Consider the following 20,959-nt stretch of genomic DNA (forward strand, 5'->3'; position numbering starts at 1 on the left):
ACGGCACAAGTACCACCTCTCATGGACAACAGAATGTCAAGTGCTGGTCGATTTTGAGGGCTGTGTAGTGCAGATTGCCATCTTTTCAACAGGAAAGTCATTGATAGTCTGGTTCTTGTCATGACGCGGTAAGGCTGTGTTAGGTGCCAGTTTCTTCAGCAATGTTCATGCATGATAATGCTATCACAGGACATTCTGGCAGGTTCCCAGAACAGGAACACGACAATCCAGAAATGCTTGGTCTCTGGCTGGCCCTCTGCCATCCGATTTCTAAATGGACATTGAACCCATGAACATTACCTCACTACTTTTTTATTGCACAACTTAATTTAACTTAACCATTTAATAGACATATATATACTGTAATTCAGTTTTTTTTCTCTTACATTTATCATGTATTTCATTTTACTGCTGCCATAAAGTTAACAAATTTCATGACATATGCTGGTGATATTAAACCTGATACTGATTCCATAGTCATTAGAATATCACTTCAATCCATAGTCTCTCTCTCTCTTTCAGCTGCACAAAGTAGGATGTAGGGAGGATTAGAGTGAGCAGCTGGTCCATCTATGGTACTACGTTGGGTAGATAACAGCACCCTCTCCATGGCCTTGGTTCAGGGCTAAGGTCTCCGTTTAGAAGGAGTACCTCTGACAGTCAGTGATAAACCTATTGGCTGCAGACTCGTTAAGTACTGTTAATGGGATTCGGAGTGTCACCAGTAGTAAGAACATTGCATGTACTATTATCTACATCTATTCCTGTCCCTTGATGGTTACTTCACCCTTATCGTCAGAGCAGTGGGGGTAATGCAGTCACTGTAAACAGGTTCTTCCCATCCCTCAAGACAGTTTTATTGGCAAAAGTCATTCCGATGGGCATTGCAGAATCCTGCTCCCTTTACAATTTTAGATTTGTGATCAAAATAAAAAACAGCAACAAACTCACAAATTCAGGGCTATAGGCCACATTGGCAATCCACCTAACAAACATTTAAGCCGTCTAGAGCACACCTAACAACCTATCTGTTTGTACATGACACATATTCATAACTAAGGAAAAGAAAAGTATTAGGAGTATTAGTATTGTGAGATACTTCTGCAAATGGATGTCCAGATTACCCAAAACTTGCAATGCATTGTGATTACTTAAGGTAAATAACAAAGATCAAGAGTTCAGTTCATCAGTCCTTATCCTCAACATTTTTCTGGCCACGTGTTCGCTGAACTGGTGGCATTGCTGCTTAATGTGCAAGCCGTGTATCCGTGTCGGCTTTCCTGGGCCTTTAAAGCATTTAGCAGCACTTGGAATGGACCTTGCCAGCAGAGCTCCAGGCAGTTCTTTCACCAGTAGATTCTCATCAGTACCCAGTCTTCCGGTTAGTAAATGGGGTACTCTGCAGCCAGCACTAACTTCTTGGCTTTATGTACCTGTTGATGGAAACTTTTAAGAGCTTATGTTAGTGCTATACAATAATGCAACATATTCCCACTCATAGTATGGATATCCATCTGTTTAATTAAAAAGGGAAGGGTGCATGGGACGTCCTATAAATATCCCAGGTGGAGCTAAACCTGTTGTGCAGTTTGGAGCACAGTCCGTTGTCATGAGGGACAGTGGAAGCGCCTCTGGCCACTTTAGCTCAGTCTCGTCACACAATTTAGCTAACCTGCAGCTCAGGGCCCTATCTTATCTTTCAGCGGCCTGTAAGATTGCGGGTGGTAGAGGCAGGTGAAATGATGCTTATTCTATTTGGATTTCATCAATTCATAACTTTACCAGTAAAGTGAGGACCGTTATCACCTGAGATTCTCTCAGGGATCCCAAACCTAGGAATAAATTCTCATAATAAAAATTATCAGTAGTTGCAGCATCATCTCTCTGAGTTGAATAAGCTTTTACCTGTAGAGATAATAAATAAAATGAGTGCAAAATCACAGCCTGTGCATTTAGGTAACTGCATAAAGTTTATTTGGAGATTTTGTCACATACCCCATGACCGGGTTAAAGAACCAGCAGAAATGGAGAACGCATTGGAGTCTGGTATTGCTATAAACTAATAGTGTTTATTAGTAAACTACACAATACAGTACTATAAATGCAGATATCTTAAACAGGTTAGCAATGATATATGAACGTAAATGTGGAAATAGGAAAACCAAGCTTCTTCAAGTCTAGGGGTAAATGAATCCAGTCTTACGATGATATGTAAGAAAGGTCAGTTCAATGCATGAGGTTGCTGTTGGTGGTAAGAGAGAGAGATTTGTAATCCAAAGGTATATGTTGTGAGAAGGCAATTACGTCGATATTCCACAGATTCCACGACAGCAATACAAAGTAACAATAGCAGTAGGTTTTATCTCTAAAGTTGTTCCACTCCACACACGAAGTATCACTGACAGTGATCTTCAACGAATATCCTTTCAACACAAGTGGTACCACAGCCGGATTCAGCTACAGGACATCCCAAAATGGTGGCCACAGGATATTCAAACAGAATCCACGTATGGATTATCACCAACAGTAGCTTATCACTGAGGTACCATCTTCAAATGGTAAAACTACCAACCCAGGCAAGGATTATCACACACAGGTAGTTTCCACACAAGGTTACCCCAAACACTCAACTGTGATAGCCACTTATCCAGTTCCACGACATATGAAATAACTCCTACAGTGATTTGCCACAGGGGTGCCTTTCTTCAGTGAACTACCACATCCAAACAAGCGTAACACACAAGTGGTAATCACTAAGGTTCCCCCCCACCAGAGAACCCACTCCTGTGGATTAACTACGTGACAGTCACACCTTCGTATTCGAATGGAACTCAAACGTACCCTTACGGGCTACAGAGGAGAGAGTCCAAACAGTGACCTCTTTGTCACTAGGTTTCTTCTGTTTCAAACCTTCTTCTCCCCTCTTCTCTTCCTTTAAAGTCACCGTGACCACAAACAAAGGTGACCGTTCTTCTGTGGTAGAGTTATCAACCCAGGCCAGGATTGGACACACAAATAACTCCCTACTGGTCACACCTTTTCTGCACTGCAAGAGCCACTGATCGATTTCCCTGAATCGATCCTCCAAAAACCCACCTTCCTGTGGGCATAACAAGCCCATCCAGTGTCCAAAACCATGTGCCTGTCTGTGTAACAGTGGACCTGGTTTTTATCTCCACATGTTGGACACCAGCTGTCCATCAACCTGCTCCGACCTCCTTTCTTTGCAAGAACTTTGCAAGCAGGCAAGTGTCCTTGGAAAGGTAAACAACTTGTAGAGAAACCATAACACCAATCTTTCGAGTGGTTTCTCTCTCTCTCTCTCACTGCATTGGTCGCCTCCCTCTCTCTCTTTGTAACAGCTCAAACAGTGTCCAAAAGCCTGTCTCATTCCTCCGACGTTTTAAAGTGATTGTCCTCAGAAAATATGAACCCTAGGGGTACATAACAATTTACAAATAGCCTCCTGGGGGATTGCCCAGTAGCGGCAGATACCAGCAATGTCTGATGGGATTATGTCTCCGGCAAATCATACTGTTGCCTCTATTTTTCTTGTTGAGGTTTTTGATTATATCCATCATCCTTGATAGTCTTGCATATAGTGTGCTTCAGTCCATAAAGTCTGTTCGGCTCTAATGCATCAGACTGTCATTAAAGAATTTGAAAAGTATTGGCAGCCTGATCACACTGGAGTGCTACGTGGCCATAAAGATCTGCTGTTGCAAAGGAAGCATCTCGTTTGTTACCTCTAGTTACTTCATCCTTCCCATTAGTGTGAAAACAACAATCGCAAGTAATCGAAAGGCTGGATAAAGGTTCATAGTTCCCCATGCTTTATCAGAGTTCCAAAGAGGTGAGAAACCTATATAGCTTCCAGAATTGTCCATTGGCGTGTCCTTCTCCCAAGGCATAATGTGATTCAGAGTAAATGTTTACAGCAGCACCAGTTGTAAGGCTGGAAGCATTTGTTAAGGTAAGAAGATTCATCTACTTGAATAGGAGGGAAGGTATGAGGGGTGATATGAGGTGGAGGAATAACCGAAGAAAATGATGCACAGGCTTACATCAGGTGGCATTTTGCAATGGGCAGAATTAAAATTGTACAAGTTTAGTACAGTTTGGGAATGGATTATTTAAGGTAAACTGTGATGCTTTTGGCAATGAAGATGGAAACTGTTATCAAAGTTCAAAGATTCATTTATTATCAAAGTATACAAATCTGTAGCAACTGCGTGATGCTATTGTGTCAACATAGACCAGAATCTCTAAGGAATGCTTCCACTACCTTGTTGAATCCATGCCATGAAGAATTTGTACTGTTCTGGTGGCAGTGGTGGTGATGGAGGTCCTACCCAGTACTAGAAGTGTATACCTAATAAAGTGGCCACTGACTCAGCTTCGGTTTTGATATACCTCTATCGTGTCATACTTTGATCTCCTATGTTCAAGTGAGTAAAATTCAAAGTACATTTTATTATCAAATTTATATAAAATAATGTGGCCAAACAAGAAACCTGAAAGAACCCAAATTTAAAAAAGACCAACAACAAATGCACAAATCAAATAGTATAAACAATAAAGCAAGCATCAGCATTCCAAACTAAATTGAGTCCTAGTCTATGCAAATTCTCATTGTAACTCTGGCTCCCAAAACCGGGCAACATCTTTTCTGCACTCTTTCTAGTTTAATAAAATTTTTCTTGTAACAGGATGACCAACAATGTGCAGAAGACAAATTGACAATACAATACTCACTCTGAGGAAAATGAACACAATTATGACACTAGGAATCAGGAATGATTTATTTATGATGTGGGAAATGCAGTCTTCGAGTAAGAGGGTTGAAAAATATGTTGCAAGATTGACTTTACTCATCACTTGACCCAGCACAAGATTCATTGTTGTGTATCATCTCAATTGCTGTTCCAGTAGAGCATAGCCTTTGATTTTAAAGCCTATCACAGCTTGTATTGTTACGTACCCTGTAACTGGCATTCTGCATGTCTCTCTCTCATTTCCTGGGTCCCCTGACCCAACCCAATAGTGATCTTGCGATTCTCACAAAGGAGGGGGCTGCAGGCATAACACCCCCTTTCTTCAACGCGTTTTTACCAGCGGTTAAACCGAAGTAGTACAGAGTCTTACAGGATTGTGGAAGCTAACACAATACAAAAGCTTTTCTTTTCACTCCAGAGTAATACAGTTATACAGTCAATTCAGCATCTAAACAGTTAATGATTACAGTGTCACTTCCTTTAATATCTTAAAGTCTTGTACCTTACTAAAGTCTTGTAGCATCAGACTTCAATTTAATAACCACCTATTTTTTTTTAATTTCCTCCCCTCAGCGACAAAACTAAGGAGTGGTGATCTTAGCTTACGTGCATCAACAAAAGTTTATGTAAATACTAATCTTTCGGTCGTTTTCAAATTTAACAGGCAGGCTTCCAGGGGGTTGTCTTTATTATTCACATGCTTTGTCGAAATCCCATACAACCGGCTTTGCTATTTAAAAATGGCGTCCCCATTAACCGTCGCCTCTTTTCTGGTGAGTTCCCACGTGGGGAACTTGGGTAATCTGGCGAGGTAAACTCCCGCCCGCCTCTTTCATAGGGGTTATTTTATCAACACCGTGTCCCAAACTTAGACCATTTCCACCCAATTCTTTAATTTTACGCAGGTGGCTAGCCCTCTCGTCAGGACCCTTCAGGCTATTGGTTTTTAATTCGAACTCTTTGTTCAAGCAGCATTTCAAATTCTGCCTCTTCACACCACATTCTGGAATAACAATAGCGTGGGGGGCTCCGTCATCTCCCGGCTTAATCTGTAAGCGATCTGCAGGGTTTAAAATTACTTCATTCGATTTGGGAACTACAGATTTCCCGTTTCCTTCAATAATAATATTTATCTCCCCATTTTTGAGCTCCGCATTAACTTTCAACACACCTTCGAGCACAAACACCTGGGAACTCTCACTTCCCACTATTACCAAGGTTAACCCTTTCTTCACTGAACCAAGCCTATCTGACCCACAAGGACGGCCGTCTCGTTCAACGGAATCAAATACCTCAGACTTTTTCTGAGCTCCGTTACTAGGTTCAGTACCACGTGCATCCCTATCTTGGACACACTCAAACGGGACATTGGCCTCTTCCAGGCTTTCAATACCCGTACCCTTTTCAAATTCCAAATTCCCCTGATCCTCCCAGTTACTCTCTGGGCAACTCCCTTCCGGAGTAAACTCAACCCCGCGGGCTGAAACAACCTCATCTGCCAACCCAGCAGACTTCTTCAAGGCAAGGGCACCCTTTTCATCTAGGACTGCCCTCACTTCATTATCGGGAACACCTTTAGAATTTTCAACGTCGTCAAACAGTTCTGCCAAACCAGACAGATCATCCATGTCCAACTCTGGGCCTCTTAACCGCTCTAACGGTTCCTCATCTTTATTTTCTGCCTCTAGAACCTTTCTCCTCACTAAGGGAAGATCTACCTCCTCTCCCTTACCCTCTTTCACTTTACTACTCTTCGTTTTACCACCCTCTAAACCCTCGTGGTACAGGGTCGGTAAAAACGTCTCGGCCAAATCGAAACTGGCCAGATTTAAACTGCTCTCGTTCTCAGCTGCCTCTCTCGACAGGCTGCGAGTGATCGCGCATGCGGGATAGCTCTTGGAATCTAGGGGCGGAGCCTCAACACTCACAGGCTGTTTTGTCAGCATCATGGCTGCCCAAACCTTACCACCGGCTAAATCGTTACCAAGAAGGACGTCCGCGTCAGTTCTCGGAAATTCTGATCGCACCCATATTTCAACTGGTCCAGACACCAGCTCACAATCCATAATGACCTTATGTAAGGGCACCATTTCTGTCCCTTTACTTATTCCTTTCACAGCTATCATTCTCGTCTTGCGACCAAACTCTAGTACCTTACGGCTGATCAATGACTGCTCAGCTCCCGTGGCTCTCCAGATCCGTACGGGAATTGGTGTGTCCCCCTTCCTCACAGACACGGTTCCGTGTGACAGACAAGTCTCAGACCCTTCTCGTACTCTGTCTACCCGGGGCTCTCTTGTCGATTTACTGATTACCATGGCACATCCGATAGGGACTGCTGCTTTCCCTTTTCCTGTCTCTTTCCTCGGAGCAAAGCACCGAGATGCAATATGCCCACTCTTCCCACAATTAAAACAGGACAAGCCCGGAAATCTCTCTTCGTCGGGCCTTTCCCCCTCAACCTTGCCACTAGCTCCCGGTAAGACATCTTCTTCAGCCGGCGGACTTTCTCGATCGTTCCCACGGTCTCTCGGGGAACTTTTATTCGAGGAAAACTTTGTCTTTTGGGTTAGGGCATATTCATCTGCGAATCTAGCAAATTCTGAGATGGACTTATTCGGCTTCTCATTCAAATACATCCGGATCTCCTCCGAAACACAACCTTTAAATTCCTCAATCAGAATTAACTCCCTGAGATGCCCATAATCCTCGTCCACTATTTCTGCGGTGCACCAACGGTCCAAGAGCACACCCTTCTCATAGGCAAACTCGGTATACATCTGATTCCACCCTTTCTTTAAATTTCTGAACTTTTGTCTATACGCTTCAGGTACTAGCTCATAACTCCAGAGAATGGCCGCCTTTACTTTGTCATAACTCTCCTCCTCTTCCTCCTCCATGGACAACGCCGTATATGCCCGCTGTGCCTTCCCTTTTAACACACTTTGTAACAACGCCACCCACTGTTCTCTGGGCCACTTCTGATTCACTGCCACCTTTTCAAAAAGCAAGAAATAACTATCAACATCTGTCTCCTCGAACGGAGGTACTAACCTCAACGCCCAACTAACATTAAACCGCTCCTCTCGGTCTGACCCCTGAACTCGTTGCTCTTGCCTTAACTTCTCCATCTCCAAGTCATGTTTCCTCTGTTTCTCTGCCTCCCTCTCTTTCTCGGTCCTTTCCTTCTCTTTCTCAGCTGTTTCCAGCTGTTTTAACTGAATTTTGTGCTCTCTTTGTTTCTCAGCTCTTTCCTGCTCCCGTTTCACCTCTAACTCCTTTAGCTGGAGTGCATGCTCCCTTTCTTTCTCCTTTAGCTGGAGCTCATGCTCCCTTTGTTTGTCAGCTCTTTCATTCTCCTTCTCAGCTGCTTCCAGCTGCTTTAACTTAATTGCATGTTCCAACCTTAATTTCTCCAACTCTAACTGAGCCGTCCCACTAGCTGGTACCTTTTCAGGGATATTTTCCAATACCTCAGCTGTAAACACGTTCTTCCCAATATAATACTGAGTTATTGCCCTTTGCACCTCCCGCTTTTTCATTGACAACCTCACCTCTGCGAGGTTTAACCCCTTTGCCAAATTTATCAAGTCTGATTTGGTGGCCGCCTCTAGCACCTCCAGAGTCGGGTTTTCTATAAATTCACCCACGTCCATTTTGCTGGTTTCCTGTCTGGCTACCTGTGTTACCAGATCCAAGTTTGGACTTACAAGCCCGATTCACTGGCTCCCCAATTTGGTATCAAATCCCGGATGAGCCCCCAATTTTGTTACATACCCCATAACTGGGTCACTTACCAGCAAAGATAAAGAGGTCCGTTGAAGTCTGATGGTACTATTTTTAAAAGTATTTATTGATAAAGGGGCACAAAATAAGATTAATAGAAACATACAGATAATATACGTCATCAATACTAAATCTAAAAGCGCGGGTATAATAATAATAATAATCAATAAGAAATAGCTCTATCGTTTGTCTAGGGATACTGTATTGTCCGATGGAAATATAAAAGTCACTGTCATTCAAGCTGCAGCTCTTTGGGTTTAAGAGAGACGGTTTTAAACTTGCCCAGGTCTTTTATGATGCCAATCCGTTGAGTCGGGGGAGTTGGTTCCCCCGTAGTTGTTCCTACAGCCCCTCTTTTATCCTGACTTGCAGGGTTGTAGCTGTCAATCAGGTTGGGGTGATGCAATCTCTTTCTCACCCAGCCCACTTTTGCCTGAGGGCGTTCATGTAGCGTAGCATCTCAATCCACAAATGTGTCTCCAAGAGACAATGGCCATGTCTCGTGACTTTACATCGCCGGGGAATGAGGTATTCTGCACGTCCCTCTCTCATTTCCTGGGTCCCCTGACCCAACCCAATAGTGGTCTTGCGATTCTCACAAAGGAGGGGGCTGCAGGCATAACAGTATCATTACATTCAATGAAAATAGTATGATTGCTAGTTCTTGCTTATTTCAATTGTTTGATTGAACCCATGAATAAATTTATATTCAGTTATTATTTTTGGGTTTGTTTTAGTAAGCCATTTGGGTAAAATGGATCAACTGAAAAAGTTTGAAAATCACTTATTGGAGAAATAATATTTATACTAAAAATCAAAGAAGAATAACTTTAATGACCTTGGCATATATAAGGAATGAAAACAACAAGAATAATTTTGATGGCCCTGGTATAAAATATATTGAAATTGTTCTACATTGTGTTGAATGAATTGCCATAACTTGAATGAGACTCAAATGGCTAGGTTGGTTCAGATCTATTAACAAATTATTTTGCACCAGTAAATTGGAAGTTAGTAGTAATGATGGCAGTGGTTAATAACCAGACTGTTTTAGACTTAAAAAGCTGTAAAGTTCAATTTAAATATATACTCAGTAGACAGACAGACATACTTTATTCAGATTCAGTTTATTGTCATTTAGAAACCACAAATGCAATGCAGTTAAAAAATGAGACAATGTTCCTCCAGAATTATATAACAAAAGCACATGACAAAACAGACTACACCAGAAAAGCCACGTAACGTTTGGCAATCCCCAGTCCAGAGTCTGGAGAGGCTGCTGCGTATTAATATTGCGCTACCATCTTAGCGCATTCCCCAACAAGGAGCTCCAAACCCACCAGACAAAACAAGACCAAAAACTAAAGCTACAAGACCTGCACAAAACCACATAGTTACAACAGTGCAAACAATAGCATACTTGATTTTAAAAAAAAGCAGACTATGGGCACAGTAAAAATAGTCCACAGATTTTAAAAGACTATAAGTTCAAAAGAAACCACCACACAGTTTCCACAAGTCCTCAGGGTCCCGATAGACTCATCATCCCATGCAGACCGCAGAAGGGAATACCCCCGCCATGGACTTCCACGGCGACGCCCGACTCAGCCTCGCAGACGCAGTACACAATGAAAGCTCCATCGAATCCAGCCTCGCAGACATAGCACACACTGAAAGCGCCCTGACCACAGCGGACTCCGAGTCCGTCGAACCTCTGAGCCTCTGGCACAGCTTCTCCGAGCACCATCCTCTGCCGAGCGTATTATTGATCCTGAGGGAAACTGGGTTTCATTACAGTTGCACCAACCAAGAATAGAATAGAGTAGAAATATAGCCAAATAAAACCAGAAATAATTAAATAATAATAAGTAATTATGCCAAGTGAACAAAGTAGCCACTTTGTTCGGTGCTCCTGTATACCTTGTTAATGCAAATATCTAATTAGCCAATCTTGTGGTAGCAACTCAATGCACAAAAAGCATGCAGGACATGTTGAAGTGGTTCAGTTATTGCTCAGGCTAAACTTCAGAATGGGGAAGAAATGTGGTCTAAGTGACTTTACTGTTGGTGCCAGATGGAGTGGTTTGATTATCTCAGAAACTGCTGACCAGAGATTTTCACACACAATTTACAGAGTTTACAGAGAATGGTGCAAAAATCAAACATCATCAAGTTAGCAGCAGTTCTATGGGTGAAAATGCCTTGTTAATGAGAGAGGTCAGAGGAGAATAGCCAGACTGCTTCATCCTGATAGGAAGCTGACAGTTACTCAGATAACCATGCGCTACCACAATGGTGTGCAGAAGAGCACTTCTGAACGCACAACACATCAGACCTGAAGAGGATGAGCTACAGCAGCAGAAGGCTACACACATACACAGTGGCCATTTTATTAGGTACAAGAGGTGCCTAATAAAGTGACCACTGAGTGTATGACCCTGTGCCTTTCATTTCTGTGTATGTCACATTGAATCCTATTGGACGTTTTTAAAAAGTAAATATATTTTATCTGAAGATTTTTATATTTTTTGTTGTTTTCAAATGTTCTTACTCAAATTGGATTATTTGGAGTAGTTTAAGAAAGAAGATCTAGAAAACACTAGGCAGTCATTGAGCCATCCAGCATAGGAATGGGCCCCACAGCTACTGAATCTGCAATGGTCATCGAGCACCCATTTACACTACCATGCCTTATTCTCTCCAATTCTTCCCATCAACTCTGCTCCACTCCAGCTCCCAGATTTTACCACTTACTGGTACACTAGGTGAAATTTACAGTGCCTGATTAACCTAAGCAAACATTTTCTGGATATGGGATAAATCTGGATCACATGTAGTCACAGGGAGAAAGCACAAACTCCACCCAGGCAACAACAAGGACCTGGATGAACTCAAATTCCTGGAGATGCACCATTGAACTACACCATCAAACTGTTGTGTGAAGGTATTCTACAATATTGGATCTGATTCTCTGTGAAATGGCAGATGGAAAGGAAATGACAGAGAAGTTCTGATAATCTGTAAGCTACTTGTTCAGAGATCCTGGTCATTCAGCATCTCACTCACTGAGTTTTCTTTCATGTGCTTTAAACTCATTTGGTTCATTGAAAAAATTATTATCCTACTGTGTGACATCTTTTATTTAAAAAAAATTATAAGTTTGCCAGCAGTGAATTATTGAAGGTGCCAGACTAGCATAGTTTTAATGTATAGTAAAGCCTTTCGCAAATCTAAGTAAATTACTGCTAATGTTCATTTGTCTTTAATAAAAAATTTTCTTTAAGTTTCAGCCTAATGAGAGGTTTACTCTCCGGCTTCCAAAAACAATATGGTATATCTAGTAGGTTTTTCAGTCAATTAGCATTTTCACAAATTGCTAAGATATGGCTCAGGAAAAGTAAATTATAATTTTATCAATAATGCCTTACCTGCTGAAAGGGTCTTTAAACTGTGAAGCCTCAGAGTGAAACCAATTGCCTCAATTATCTCTTCTGTAACAAGATTGTGAAAGAGTGGCTGTTTTGTATAGGAATCTTTTGGGGCAGGTTTCATTATCCATATTTTACTATTAATATTCCCATCAATATTAAACTTGGAAAATAATGAGTTTTTAAGAATTGAAGCATCTTTCAAGGATGTCTCTGCTTCAGATTATATGAATGCAGGAAAGAAAATAAAAATCTGTGCTTCCATGTTATTTTTGTCATGCACAGAGGGGCAGACTGAAATTGTAGAGGTTTTGTCTCAGGGAAAATAGGTTTTGCTGTTGCATTTTCTGAAAATGTTGCAGTCCAGGTTAGATAAGTATTCTTCACAAGTAGATGCAAAATGGGTTGGGTTCTACAGCAGTAGTCAGTCTTCTCCCAGAGTACCATTTGGGCATCAGAGAAAGAATCTACTTAATGTGTCATATCTCCAAAGGTCATAGCAAGATGCTTTCAGTCCAAATAAAAAGCTTTTTAGAACTGCTTTTGTAAGTCACTTGAGAAATAATATTCACTTTTTATTTTAACTATCATCTATGCTTGAAGAAAATGCTTGAAACTTGCTTATAGAAATTCAGGGTGAGAGTGGGTCAAGCATTTATAAATCATCTTAAATCGGAAGAGTACTTAGTGTATGGTTGGATGGGGGACTGATATGGGACAAGGGAGGGAGAGCCTGTTTTAAAGATGCAACAACACGTACAAACAAGCTGGATGAATTCAGCAGGTCAGACAGCATCCATTGAAATGAACAGTCAACGTTTCAGGCCGAGACCCTTCGTCAGGACTGAAGAAGGAGGGGGCAGGGGCCCTATAAAGAAGGTGGGGGAGGGTGGAAGGTGCCAGGTGAAAAACCAATCAGAGGAATGATTTAAGGGGTGGGGAAGGGGAAGCAGGGAGAGGATAGGCAGGAGAGGTGAAGAAGGAGTGTAAGGGGAAGCAGGGATGGGATAGGCAGGAAAGGTGAAGAAGGAATGTAAGGGGAAAGCACTATGGGTAGTAGAAGAAGGCAGAATCATGAGAGAGGTGATAGGCAGCTAGAAGAGAAGACAGAGTGAAAGTGAGATGGGGGAAGGGAGAGGGAGGGAATTACCGGAAGTTGGAGAATTCGATGTTCATACCGAGGGGCTGACGGTATATGAGGAGTTGCTCCTCCAACCTGAGTTTGGCCTCATCATGGCAGTAGAGGAGGCCATGTATGGACATATCCGAATGGGAATGTAGCCCGAAACGTTGACTGTTCGTTTAACGGATGCTGCCCGACCTGCTGAGTTCATCCAGCTTGTTTGTACATGTTGATTTGACCACAGCATCTGCAGTGTACTTTGTGTTAAAGATGCATGTTAGATTCTGATGAAACAAATAATTGCTTGATAATATAGTCAGTGCGTATTTAGCAGCCTGGTAATGAAGTGAATATACTGGTTTACAGTGAGGATTGCTTTGAAAAATCATCTAGTATTTGAGAAGACTGCAGGATGGTCAGTTAACAGTTTCCATTTCTGTCCTCTCCCAAGCCCCCCATTCTCTCTTCTTCCTTTAGCAATAGCCTCTTATAAAACCTCACATCCTACTCCTCACAATTTCCTTCACCCCAGAGACTTTTCCTCCCCCTTTCAGTCCTAAATAATATTCTCAAGGTTGTGGCCACTTGGCACCGGTTTCACCACCTGACCTCTAATTGGCTGCTAACTTTGGAACAGAGGTGGGGATCAAAGAAAAACATGATGAAGTCATGCTAAATTCACCTGGGTCCCTAGGTCAGCTGGAAATATTCTCTCCCACCTTCCCCACTACAATGCTGGTCCCACTTTGCATGACTAATTATTGAGATACTTATCTATTAGAGATTGAATGTTTCTTTATATATTTATTTGTTATGTTTGGTTAGTAAATTTGTAGGTGACACAAACTGGTGGAGTTGTTGAAGATGAAAGCTCTCAAAAGAAATCAGCTAGATTTTAGGGTGGAGAAATGGCAGATGGAGTTTCATCTTGGCAAATATTTTGGGACAAAATATAAGAGGACTGTATCCAATAAAGACAAGACCCTTTGGAGCATTAATATACAGAAGGATACCAGTAGAAGTCGTAATACAAGTGAATGGGGCTGGTAGAAAAGGCATATGACGGCTTGTCTTCATTGCTTGGGGCATTGAGGATAAAACTTGGGAAGTCATGTTCTAGCTGTCCTAAAAGAATAAAACAACTTTGATGAAGGGCCCTGATGAACGTTCTCGGCCCAAAACGTCGACAGTTTTGCTGTGTTCCACCAGCATTTTGTGTGTGTTGTTAAAACAACTTTAGGTTAGGCCACAAGTGGAGTGTTGTGCTGTACAGTAGGAAGGAAGTGGGGGATTTGGAGAGAGTACCGAAGGTGTTCACAAGGATGTTGCTTGAAATCAGAATCAGGTTTATTATCAATGAGATATGTTGTGAAATTTGTTTGTGGCAGCAGTATAGTACAATATATAAATTCCGTAGGTTACACTAAGAAATATGGGGATTGTCCACCTTGTCAGACAATGACAGGAAACCTGTGCAGGAGAGTTTTTAAAGAGGAAAAGCCATTGCACTGGGGCATTTCCACTCTTTCAAGCTTAGACATCCAGGTCAGGTGGTATGAACAAGTATCACAATCTGGGGTTTTCATTGGTTACAGTGGATGACCATGACGTCTTTCATGCCATGTCATGTCCTTTGCTCTCCACGGAGTGTTTCTGTACCATCTTCCTAGCCACTGGATTTCACTGTAGATCTCATCCGCCCAGTCCGCTAGAGCTGAGTTCACATGCCTGGACAGGCATGACTCTACCTCACCGGGGTATGAGGCTGCCTGTCGAAGCAGTGTACCAGTGTATGGCTGCTGTAGCAAGCAAACAGCTACCTGGAGCCGCAGCTGAGGGCTGGGTGTCTGGTGAGGACCAAAGGTGAATGAGCTGCCCTGGAATGGACATGACAAGCCCCTTCACCAGAGGTACTTACCCTCCCTGGACACCACGTACACCCTTATAAGAAATATAAACATAAATATATAGTCCAAAAAGATGTTGAAGTAATGAGGATGTGTTCATGGAGCATTGTTAACTCTAATGGTGAAGGGAATGAAGCTGTTCCTAAAACACTGAGGGTACGTCTTCAGAATAGGAGAATATTAGTTGCAAGGAGAGAGTGGACAAACTTGATTGCTTTCTCTGGAGGAATGGAAGTTGAGAGAAGACATGATAGAAGTACATAATTTTATGTGAGGCATAGTGTAGATAGGATGGGTAATCAGAGTTATTTTCCCATGATGGAACTATCAAATACTGGAGGGCATTAGTTTAGGATGAGGAGGGAAAATTTAAAAAGTGAACTGCAAGGTAAGTTTGTTTCCTCACAATTTTCTGACACTGTAGGTGCCTTGAATGCACACGGCAGGGGTGGAGATGGAAGCAAACACAAGAGCAACATTTAAGAGACATTTAGATAGATGAGTAGAGGGGAGCAAACCATGTGCAGACAGGTGGGATTAGTTTAATTTTATATCATGATTGTAATAGACCTGGTGGGCTGAAAGGCCATTTTTGTGTTGTACTTCTCTACATTCTGTGTTCTCTTGTTACAGGGTTGCCTGGTAAAGTGGCACATGCAGGACTGCAACCTTTTTTGGTATCATTCGTAATTGGATTTTTTATGCAGGTAGGTAATCCAGGAAGATGTACTGCAAATAACTGACAGTGAAATTATAGAGGTTAATGCATCCTAACCTAAATATTATTCATCACCAAAGGAAGTAACATTTTATTCATCATGTCAGCGGTAACCGATAATGTTGCTGGTTATATTTTTCATTTAAGCTTTGAACTAAGCCATGCTGGTAAAACTAACTTGAATGTGTTTAATTGAAGCATAGTTAAGATAATTGAATGTAATTGGTATAAGTTCCATTCTAAAAGTTTCCAAGTTACAAATCTGGATATTAATTTTACTGTTAATGGTGATAACTGCAATGGATTGGTTTTTGGAATTGTGGTAGGTAAGTCAAATCCCCCTCGTGTCCAGGTCCAGTCTTTCATTTCATCATCAAACTCATCGAGGCTTTAATACCTGCCCCAATCTTTACTAACTAGCTACATCTTCTCCCAAGCTCTGACCTCCACCCACAAGCTACTGTACTGTCCCTGGCAATTGGCCCTGCCAGACTGACTCTTCCTCCCTGAATCCAGCCTGGCTCGTTCGGGTGCTTTGGAGCTGCCTTTGGCCTTTTGAGCTTTTAAGTGATCCACTCTTTTTTTAAAAAAATTGCTTTGTAGATTGCTCATCGAGGTATTAATTTGAGATCCTTATTTCTAATGCATTTAGTGTAGAGGTTAAAATGAATTAGTGGCATGGGAGCTTTTACCATGTTGGATTCTATCCTTACTTTATCCTAGTGGAAAATATCTAACTGACCAGACTTGTTCAACAATTTTATTTTACAGGCGTTGTTAATTTATCTTTTCGTTGACCTGTTGCAACGATGTCATTCGGCTCAGTTGGAGGCTGTGAAGGTGAGCAAGTGTTCTCTGTCTTGCACAATGCTTTCCATTAGAAAGCATTCGCTAAATGAAATATGTTTAAATAGTCCAGTACTATAACTGCATTTATATCTAGGAAACTACATTTCAGCTGGAAATTCTGATAAGAAATTTGCATATTTCTACATAGACTAGATAAAGTTTTTGAGGAAAAGATACCTTCATTATTAAAGTATACTTTTTGGACTAAAAGTTGACTTGCTGTTATTATTCGGATTCAATGCTGTATATTCAGATTTTGAGCAGTTAATATTTACATTTTAGCATCAATTTCATTTTTAATTTCCTGAGTAAACTTAGGCAATATATGTTTATACTGCACCTGCTGTCAGGAATGGTACTGCATGCACTTCCTTCAGAGAAGCTAAGTTTCATAGTTCAGATATTACAGAAAATTCACACTAACTTTGTGATTAATATTTTGATCTGAACTTTATAACTTAATCGTGTCTTAAGGAAATGGATATGTAAATAATGTTGCAGCATTCAAGGAGAACAACACATGCAAACTAATGTGCTCGGTTGATTAAACCAGACAGGCACAGTCGTCAGCCAGGCTGTTGCCACAGCAACAGTGGCTGAGCTATTTTGTGTAGCAGAGAGGTAAAACCTTTATTGTAAAATTCACATTGCTATATTTGGTACTGAGCCACTAAGAATCAACATTGATGACTTGATGATATTTATTTAAAGTATTATCCTCTTGGGAAGTTCATGTGCACAAAACCTTTCTTTCAATAGCAAATCCCCAGTAGCAATCTTAAGTAACAATATTAGATTCTAAATTCTAAAGTTCCATTGATGTGTTGAGTTTTCTCTTATTGGCAGATGGCTAGTTCAAATAAAACCAAGAAGATAAATGAGGAAGTGCATCTTATGACACTCCATTTTTTTTTTTAGAGAACTTATTCTTTCTGGGAGGCTATATCACATAGGCAGTCTTTTCGGCTCAAAATTTTGTCCGTATTTGCTTTTGTTGGCTTAATATAATATTAAGTGCTTGTTTAAAAGAGTGTAAGAAAGGCACTCAAAGTTCAACATAGTGTGTCCAACAAATAAATTGTAAATTCCATGAAACAAGCAAAAATAGATGGTCTGTCAAAGTAGTTTATTCTACAGATGCTTTGTTCAAAACAGCCCCTCTGGACTCATTGTTTCAAGATCTTAAGAAAAGCTATAATTTTATAAGCCATGGATTTCATGGTGCAGGAAACAGATGCAAAACGCCACCTAATGTCACATTTAGAATGGCAGCTAATGCTATGAAAGGCCAGTGCAGCACTGGATTGTGTGCCTCATTCTGATGTGTTTGGTATATGAGACGTTGTAGATGATTAAAATAAGTTAAATGGCAATATTGACCTTGAAGAGAGGTGCACCATGGCTGCTATTTCATATGTGATTTTCTACCATTGAACTGTAGGAGCTCAGAGGAAGTTAATCTGGAGTGAATATTGGCTTGTGATGTGAGAGTTCTGAGACAAGCTGTGAGACACTAGTTTGTTAACACTGGCCAACATGCCAAGTAACGTATCCTGAATGTAGTTGCAATGGTAAGAAGGAATAAGAATAAGCATCTCTGGACACATAGGGATGGTTGGTATTTTGGGTTGAGACTCTGTATCAGGACTGAGAGTGTAGACGGAAAGGAGGATTGGGTGTGGGAGGGAACTGAAGTGTGGGTTACCTGCAGATGGAAAATTACATGTTCAAAACGTTAGGTTATAAACTGCACAAGTGGAACGAGACGTTGTTTTAGCTTTTGCTTGTTGCACTGTATCAGCGGAGAAGGCAGAAGACAGTCAGGATGGTGCCAGAATGGAAAGAGGTTTGAATTTTCAAATGTGAGGTAATCCACACTCCTTGTGTTGTTTTAACATTCCCACCAGTCCATCCAATTTCTCTCTCCCTTTATTCATCCCTTACATCATCCCTACCCCTCTCCACAACCTCAAACCCATTACCCAAACTCATTACCCCACCCTCCAGGTTTCATCTACCAAGCACTCACATACCTATCTTTATCTACCTGTGTTTCTTCCCCAGCTGGCTCCATCCAATGCCCAGCTGTCAATCTAGTTCCACCTATCATCTACTAGCCTTTGTCTACCTCTCCCTCTCACTTCTATAAATAGGTAGTGTCTAGATTACGTAAGAGTTCTGTTCCCCAGAACAGTCTGTAAACTGATAATGATTGGTCAAAGTGGAAAAGTGGGCATTTGAGAACTGATGTAGCAGAATGTTGCCACAGTACATCACTGTGCTTGGATTTGCATATTCTACTGACTGTGGTGACTTGTTGTCTGCATTGGAAGCCCATGGTTTTGTAAATATTCTGATATCTTTATGCCAAAAAAGTGCATCTATTTACTATAATTTAACAGATTTTGTTCAAATTACATGATGGAACTTGGATCCTGCATCATAAACTTCAAGGGTCACGGTGACCTTAACAGCTACATGGTGCATGTCCGGCTATTGGTAGTACACCTAGTTGCAGCCTCCCTAGTGAAGCAGAACTATATGAGGTAATACAAGTCACTGATGGTGACAGCAGGTGTTTTCTGTTCAAGATCAAGTAGGAGCTTCACTATCTTGTCCTTTTTCAATTTCATATGCCAGCATTTGCTAGAGCAGTTGTTCCATCCTTTTGCCAGTGACATTGTTCCCTCTAGGTGTAGCCACTCGACTTCCAGGCAGAATGAAGTTTGGAGGTTTTCCCCCAAATTATTTGAGCAGCCATCTCAGCCAAAACAACTTAAATAATGCATTTCAAGCTGATGAGCAATTGAGAACTATAGTCATGTAGAAAGGCCTGCCTGTAATCTATAACATATTCTCCTTCACCATCAGGACTCCCCCCCCCCCCCCACAATCCAGCCAATACTCTCTTGTTGCTGACAAAGGTACAGGAGCCTCAGGACTCACAGCATCAGTTTCAGGAGCAGTTATTATCCCTCAACCATTACACTCTTGAACCAGAGGGGATCTTTTCACTCAACTTCACCTGCCTCATCATTGAAATGTTCCCACAACCTATGGGCTCACTTTCAGGACTCTTCATCTCATGTTTTCAATGTTTATTGCTTATTTTATTATTTCTTTGTTTTTGTATTTTAACTTTGTTGTCTTTTGGTTGAACATCCAAGTTGGCGTGGTCTTTCATTCATTCTATTTTGGTTATTATTCTGTTATAGATTTATTGAGAACGCATGCAAGAAAATTAATCTCAGGGTTGTATGTGGTGACATCTATATACTTTGACAATAAACAGTACTTTGAACTTTAAAAAGAGTGTTTAAAGCACGTTATGAATCTGGTAGTGGAGAAGACTTGCACACTTTATTGTCCACCTGACACTGCTCATCTGTAGATACTTCTTTTCTAGGGCTTCCATAATCATATCTCTTTCTTAGCTCATCTTTTGCAATTGGCTAATTTAACTTTATTCATCAAGACTTGTAACAATTCTTAGGAATAGCTAGTCCCTGGGAGTCTCTCAGGCAGTTGGCTTTATGACGAATATGTTTAATAGAATTGACTGTCTTGCAGTGCAGACATTCTGATGTGTCCTCAGAAAGTAAGCACTTGATTGCATGTTGAGGTGCATTTGATTAAAAATGAATTTAGCATTCCATTCCTGTTTGATTAAGAAATACAATTCTCAATATGCAAAATTAAAGTAGTGAAACCTAAGTCTGCAGAAGTGAACTCCTGACTCCTCATTTTTGTCCTGTCCAGGAGAAATAGATCATATATCTGAATCTGTGACTCCTTCATACATCTGAACACAGTGGCATGATTTGTTTTGCTGCCGTCAGTTGTTTGGAGTGATGCCTAAACGTAAAAGGTTGGAGTGATTGTGAGCTATATGAACAATGCAATGCATGTGCTATAATGTAGATGAAGTGTAATTGAATTTGCAGCAGGTATATTTCATTCAGGATTTAATTTGTGCTGCTAGATTGTATAGCTAATAGAACCATGCTTTTTATATTCTGAAGAGGGGGTATTTGTGACAAAGTGGCTATGTTATCTTTTGTGTTGACGAGCAACCTTTATTTATTTCTACTTCAAGTTCAAAGACAGTAAGAATGAAACAAAAAATGTTTGAAAGATAATCAGCTGGCAGTTATTACCTGAGGAGAGAGAGACAGAGTTAATATTTCAAGTGAAACAACATTAATGTAGAGATGTTTTTTTTTTGTTTTCAACTAAAGGTAGGACATCCACAAACATTTCCTCTATAGAGATGAGAGGGTGGGCAGAAATGCAACATTAGAACAAAGGAACAGACTTGGTGATTGAGTAAAGGGAGTTGGAGTCAGCTTCTTTATTCTTAAAACAAGGAAATC

The 20,959-nt window shown here is 41.0% G+C and overlaps 1 protein-coding gene across 8 annotated transcripts in view; it reads left to right on the forward strand.

The window, feature by feature from the left end:
• The window catches only part of LOC140725529 (uncharacterized), a 467,652-nt gene that overhangs the window by 38,530 nt on the left and 408,163 nt on the right, over positions 1-20,959 (forward strand). For 7 of the 8 annotated variants that reach the window (XM_073041107.1, XM_073041104.1, XM_073041102.1 and 4 more), the window contains exons 3-4: positions 15,653-15,726; positions 16,509-16,577. The exons of the other annotated variant lie outside the window; for it this stretch is intronic. In XM_073041107.1, coding sequence (XP_072897208.1) covers positions 15,721-15,726; positions 16,509-16,577 — 75 coding nt within the window. In that variant the 5' untranslated portion in view covers positions 15,653-15,720. The remainder of the gene's footprint in view (positions 1-15,652; positions 15,727-16,508; positions 16,578-20,959) is intronic. 8 annotated transcript variants of the gene reach the window in all.

This window comes from Hemitrygon akajei, chromosome 3, assembly GCF_048418815.1.
Source record: "Hemitrygon akajei chromosome 3, sHemAka1.3, whole genome shotgun sequence".
Classification (NCBI taxonomy): domain Eukaryota; kingdom Metazoa; phylum Chordata; class Chondrichthyes; order Myliobatiformes; family Dasyatidae; genus Hemitrygon; species Hemitrygon akajei.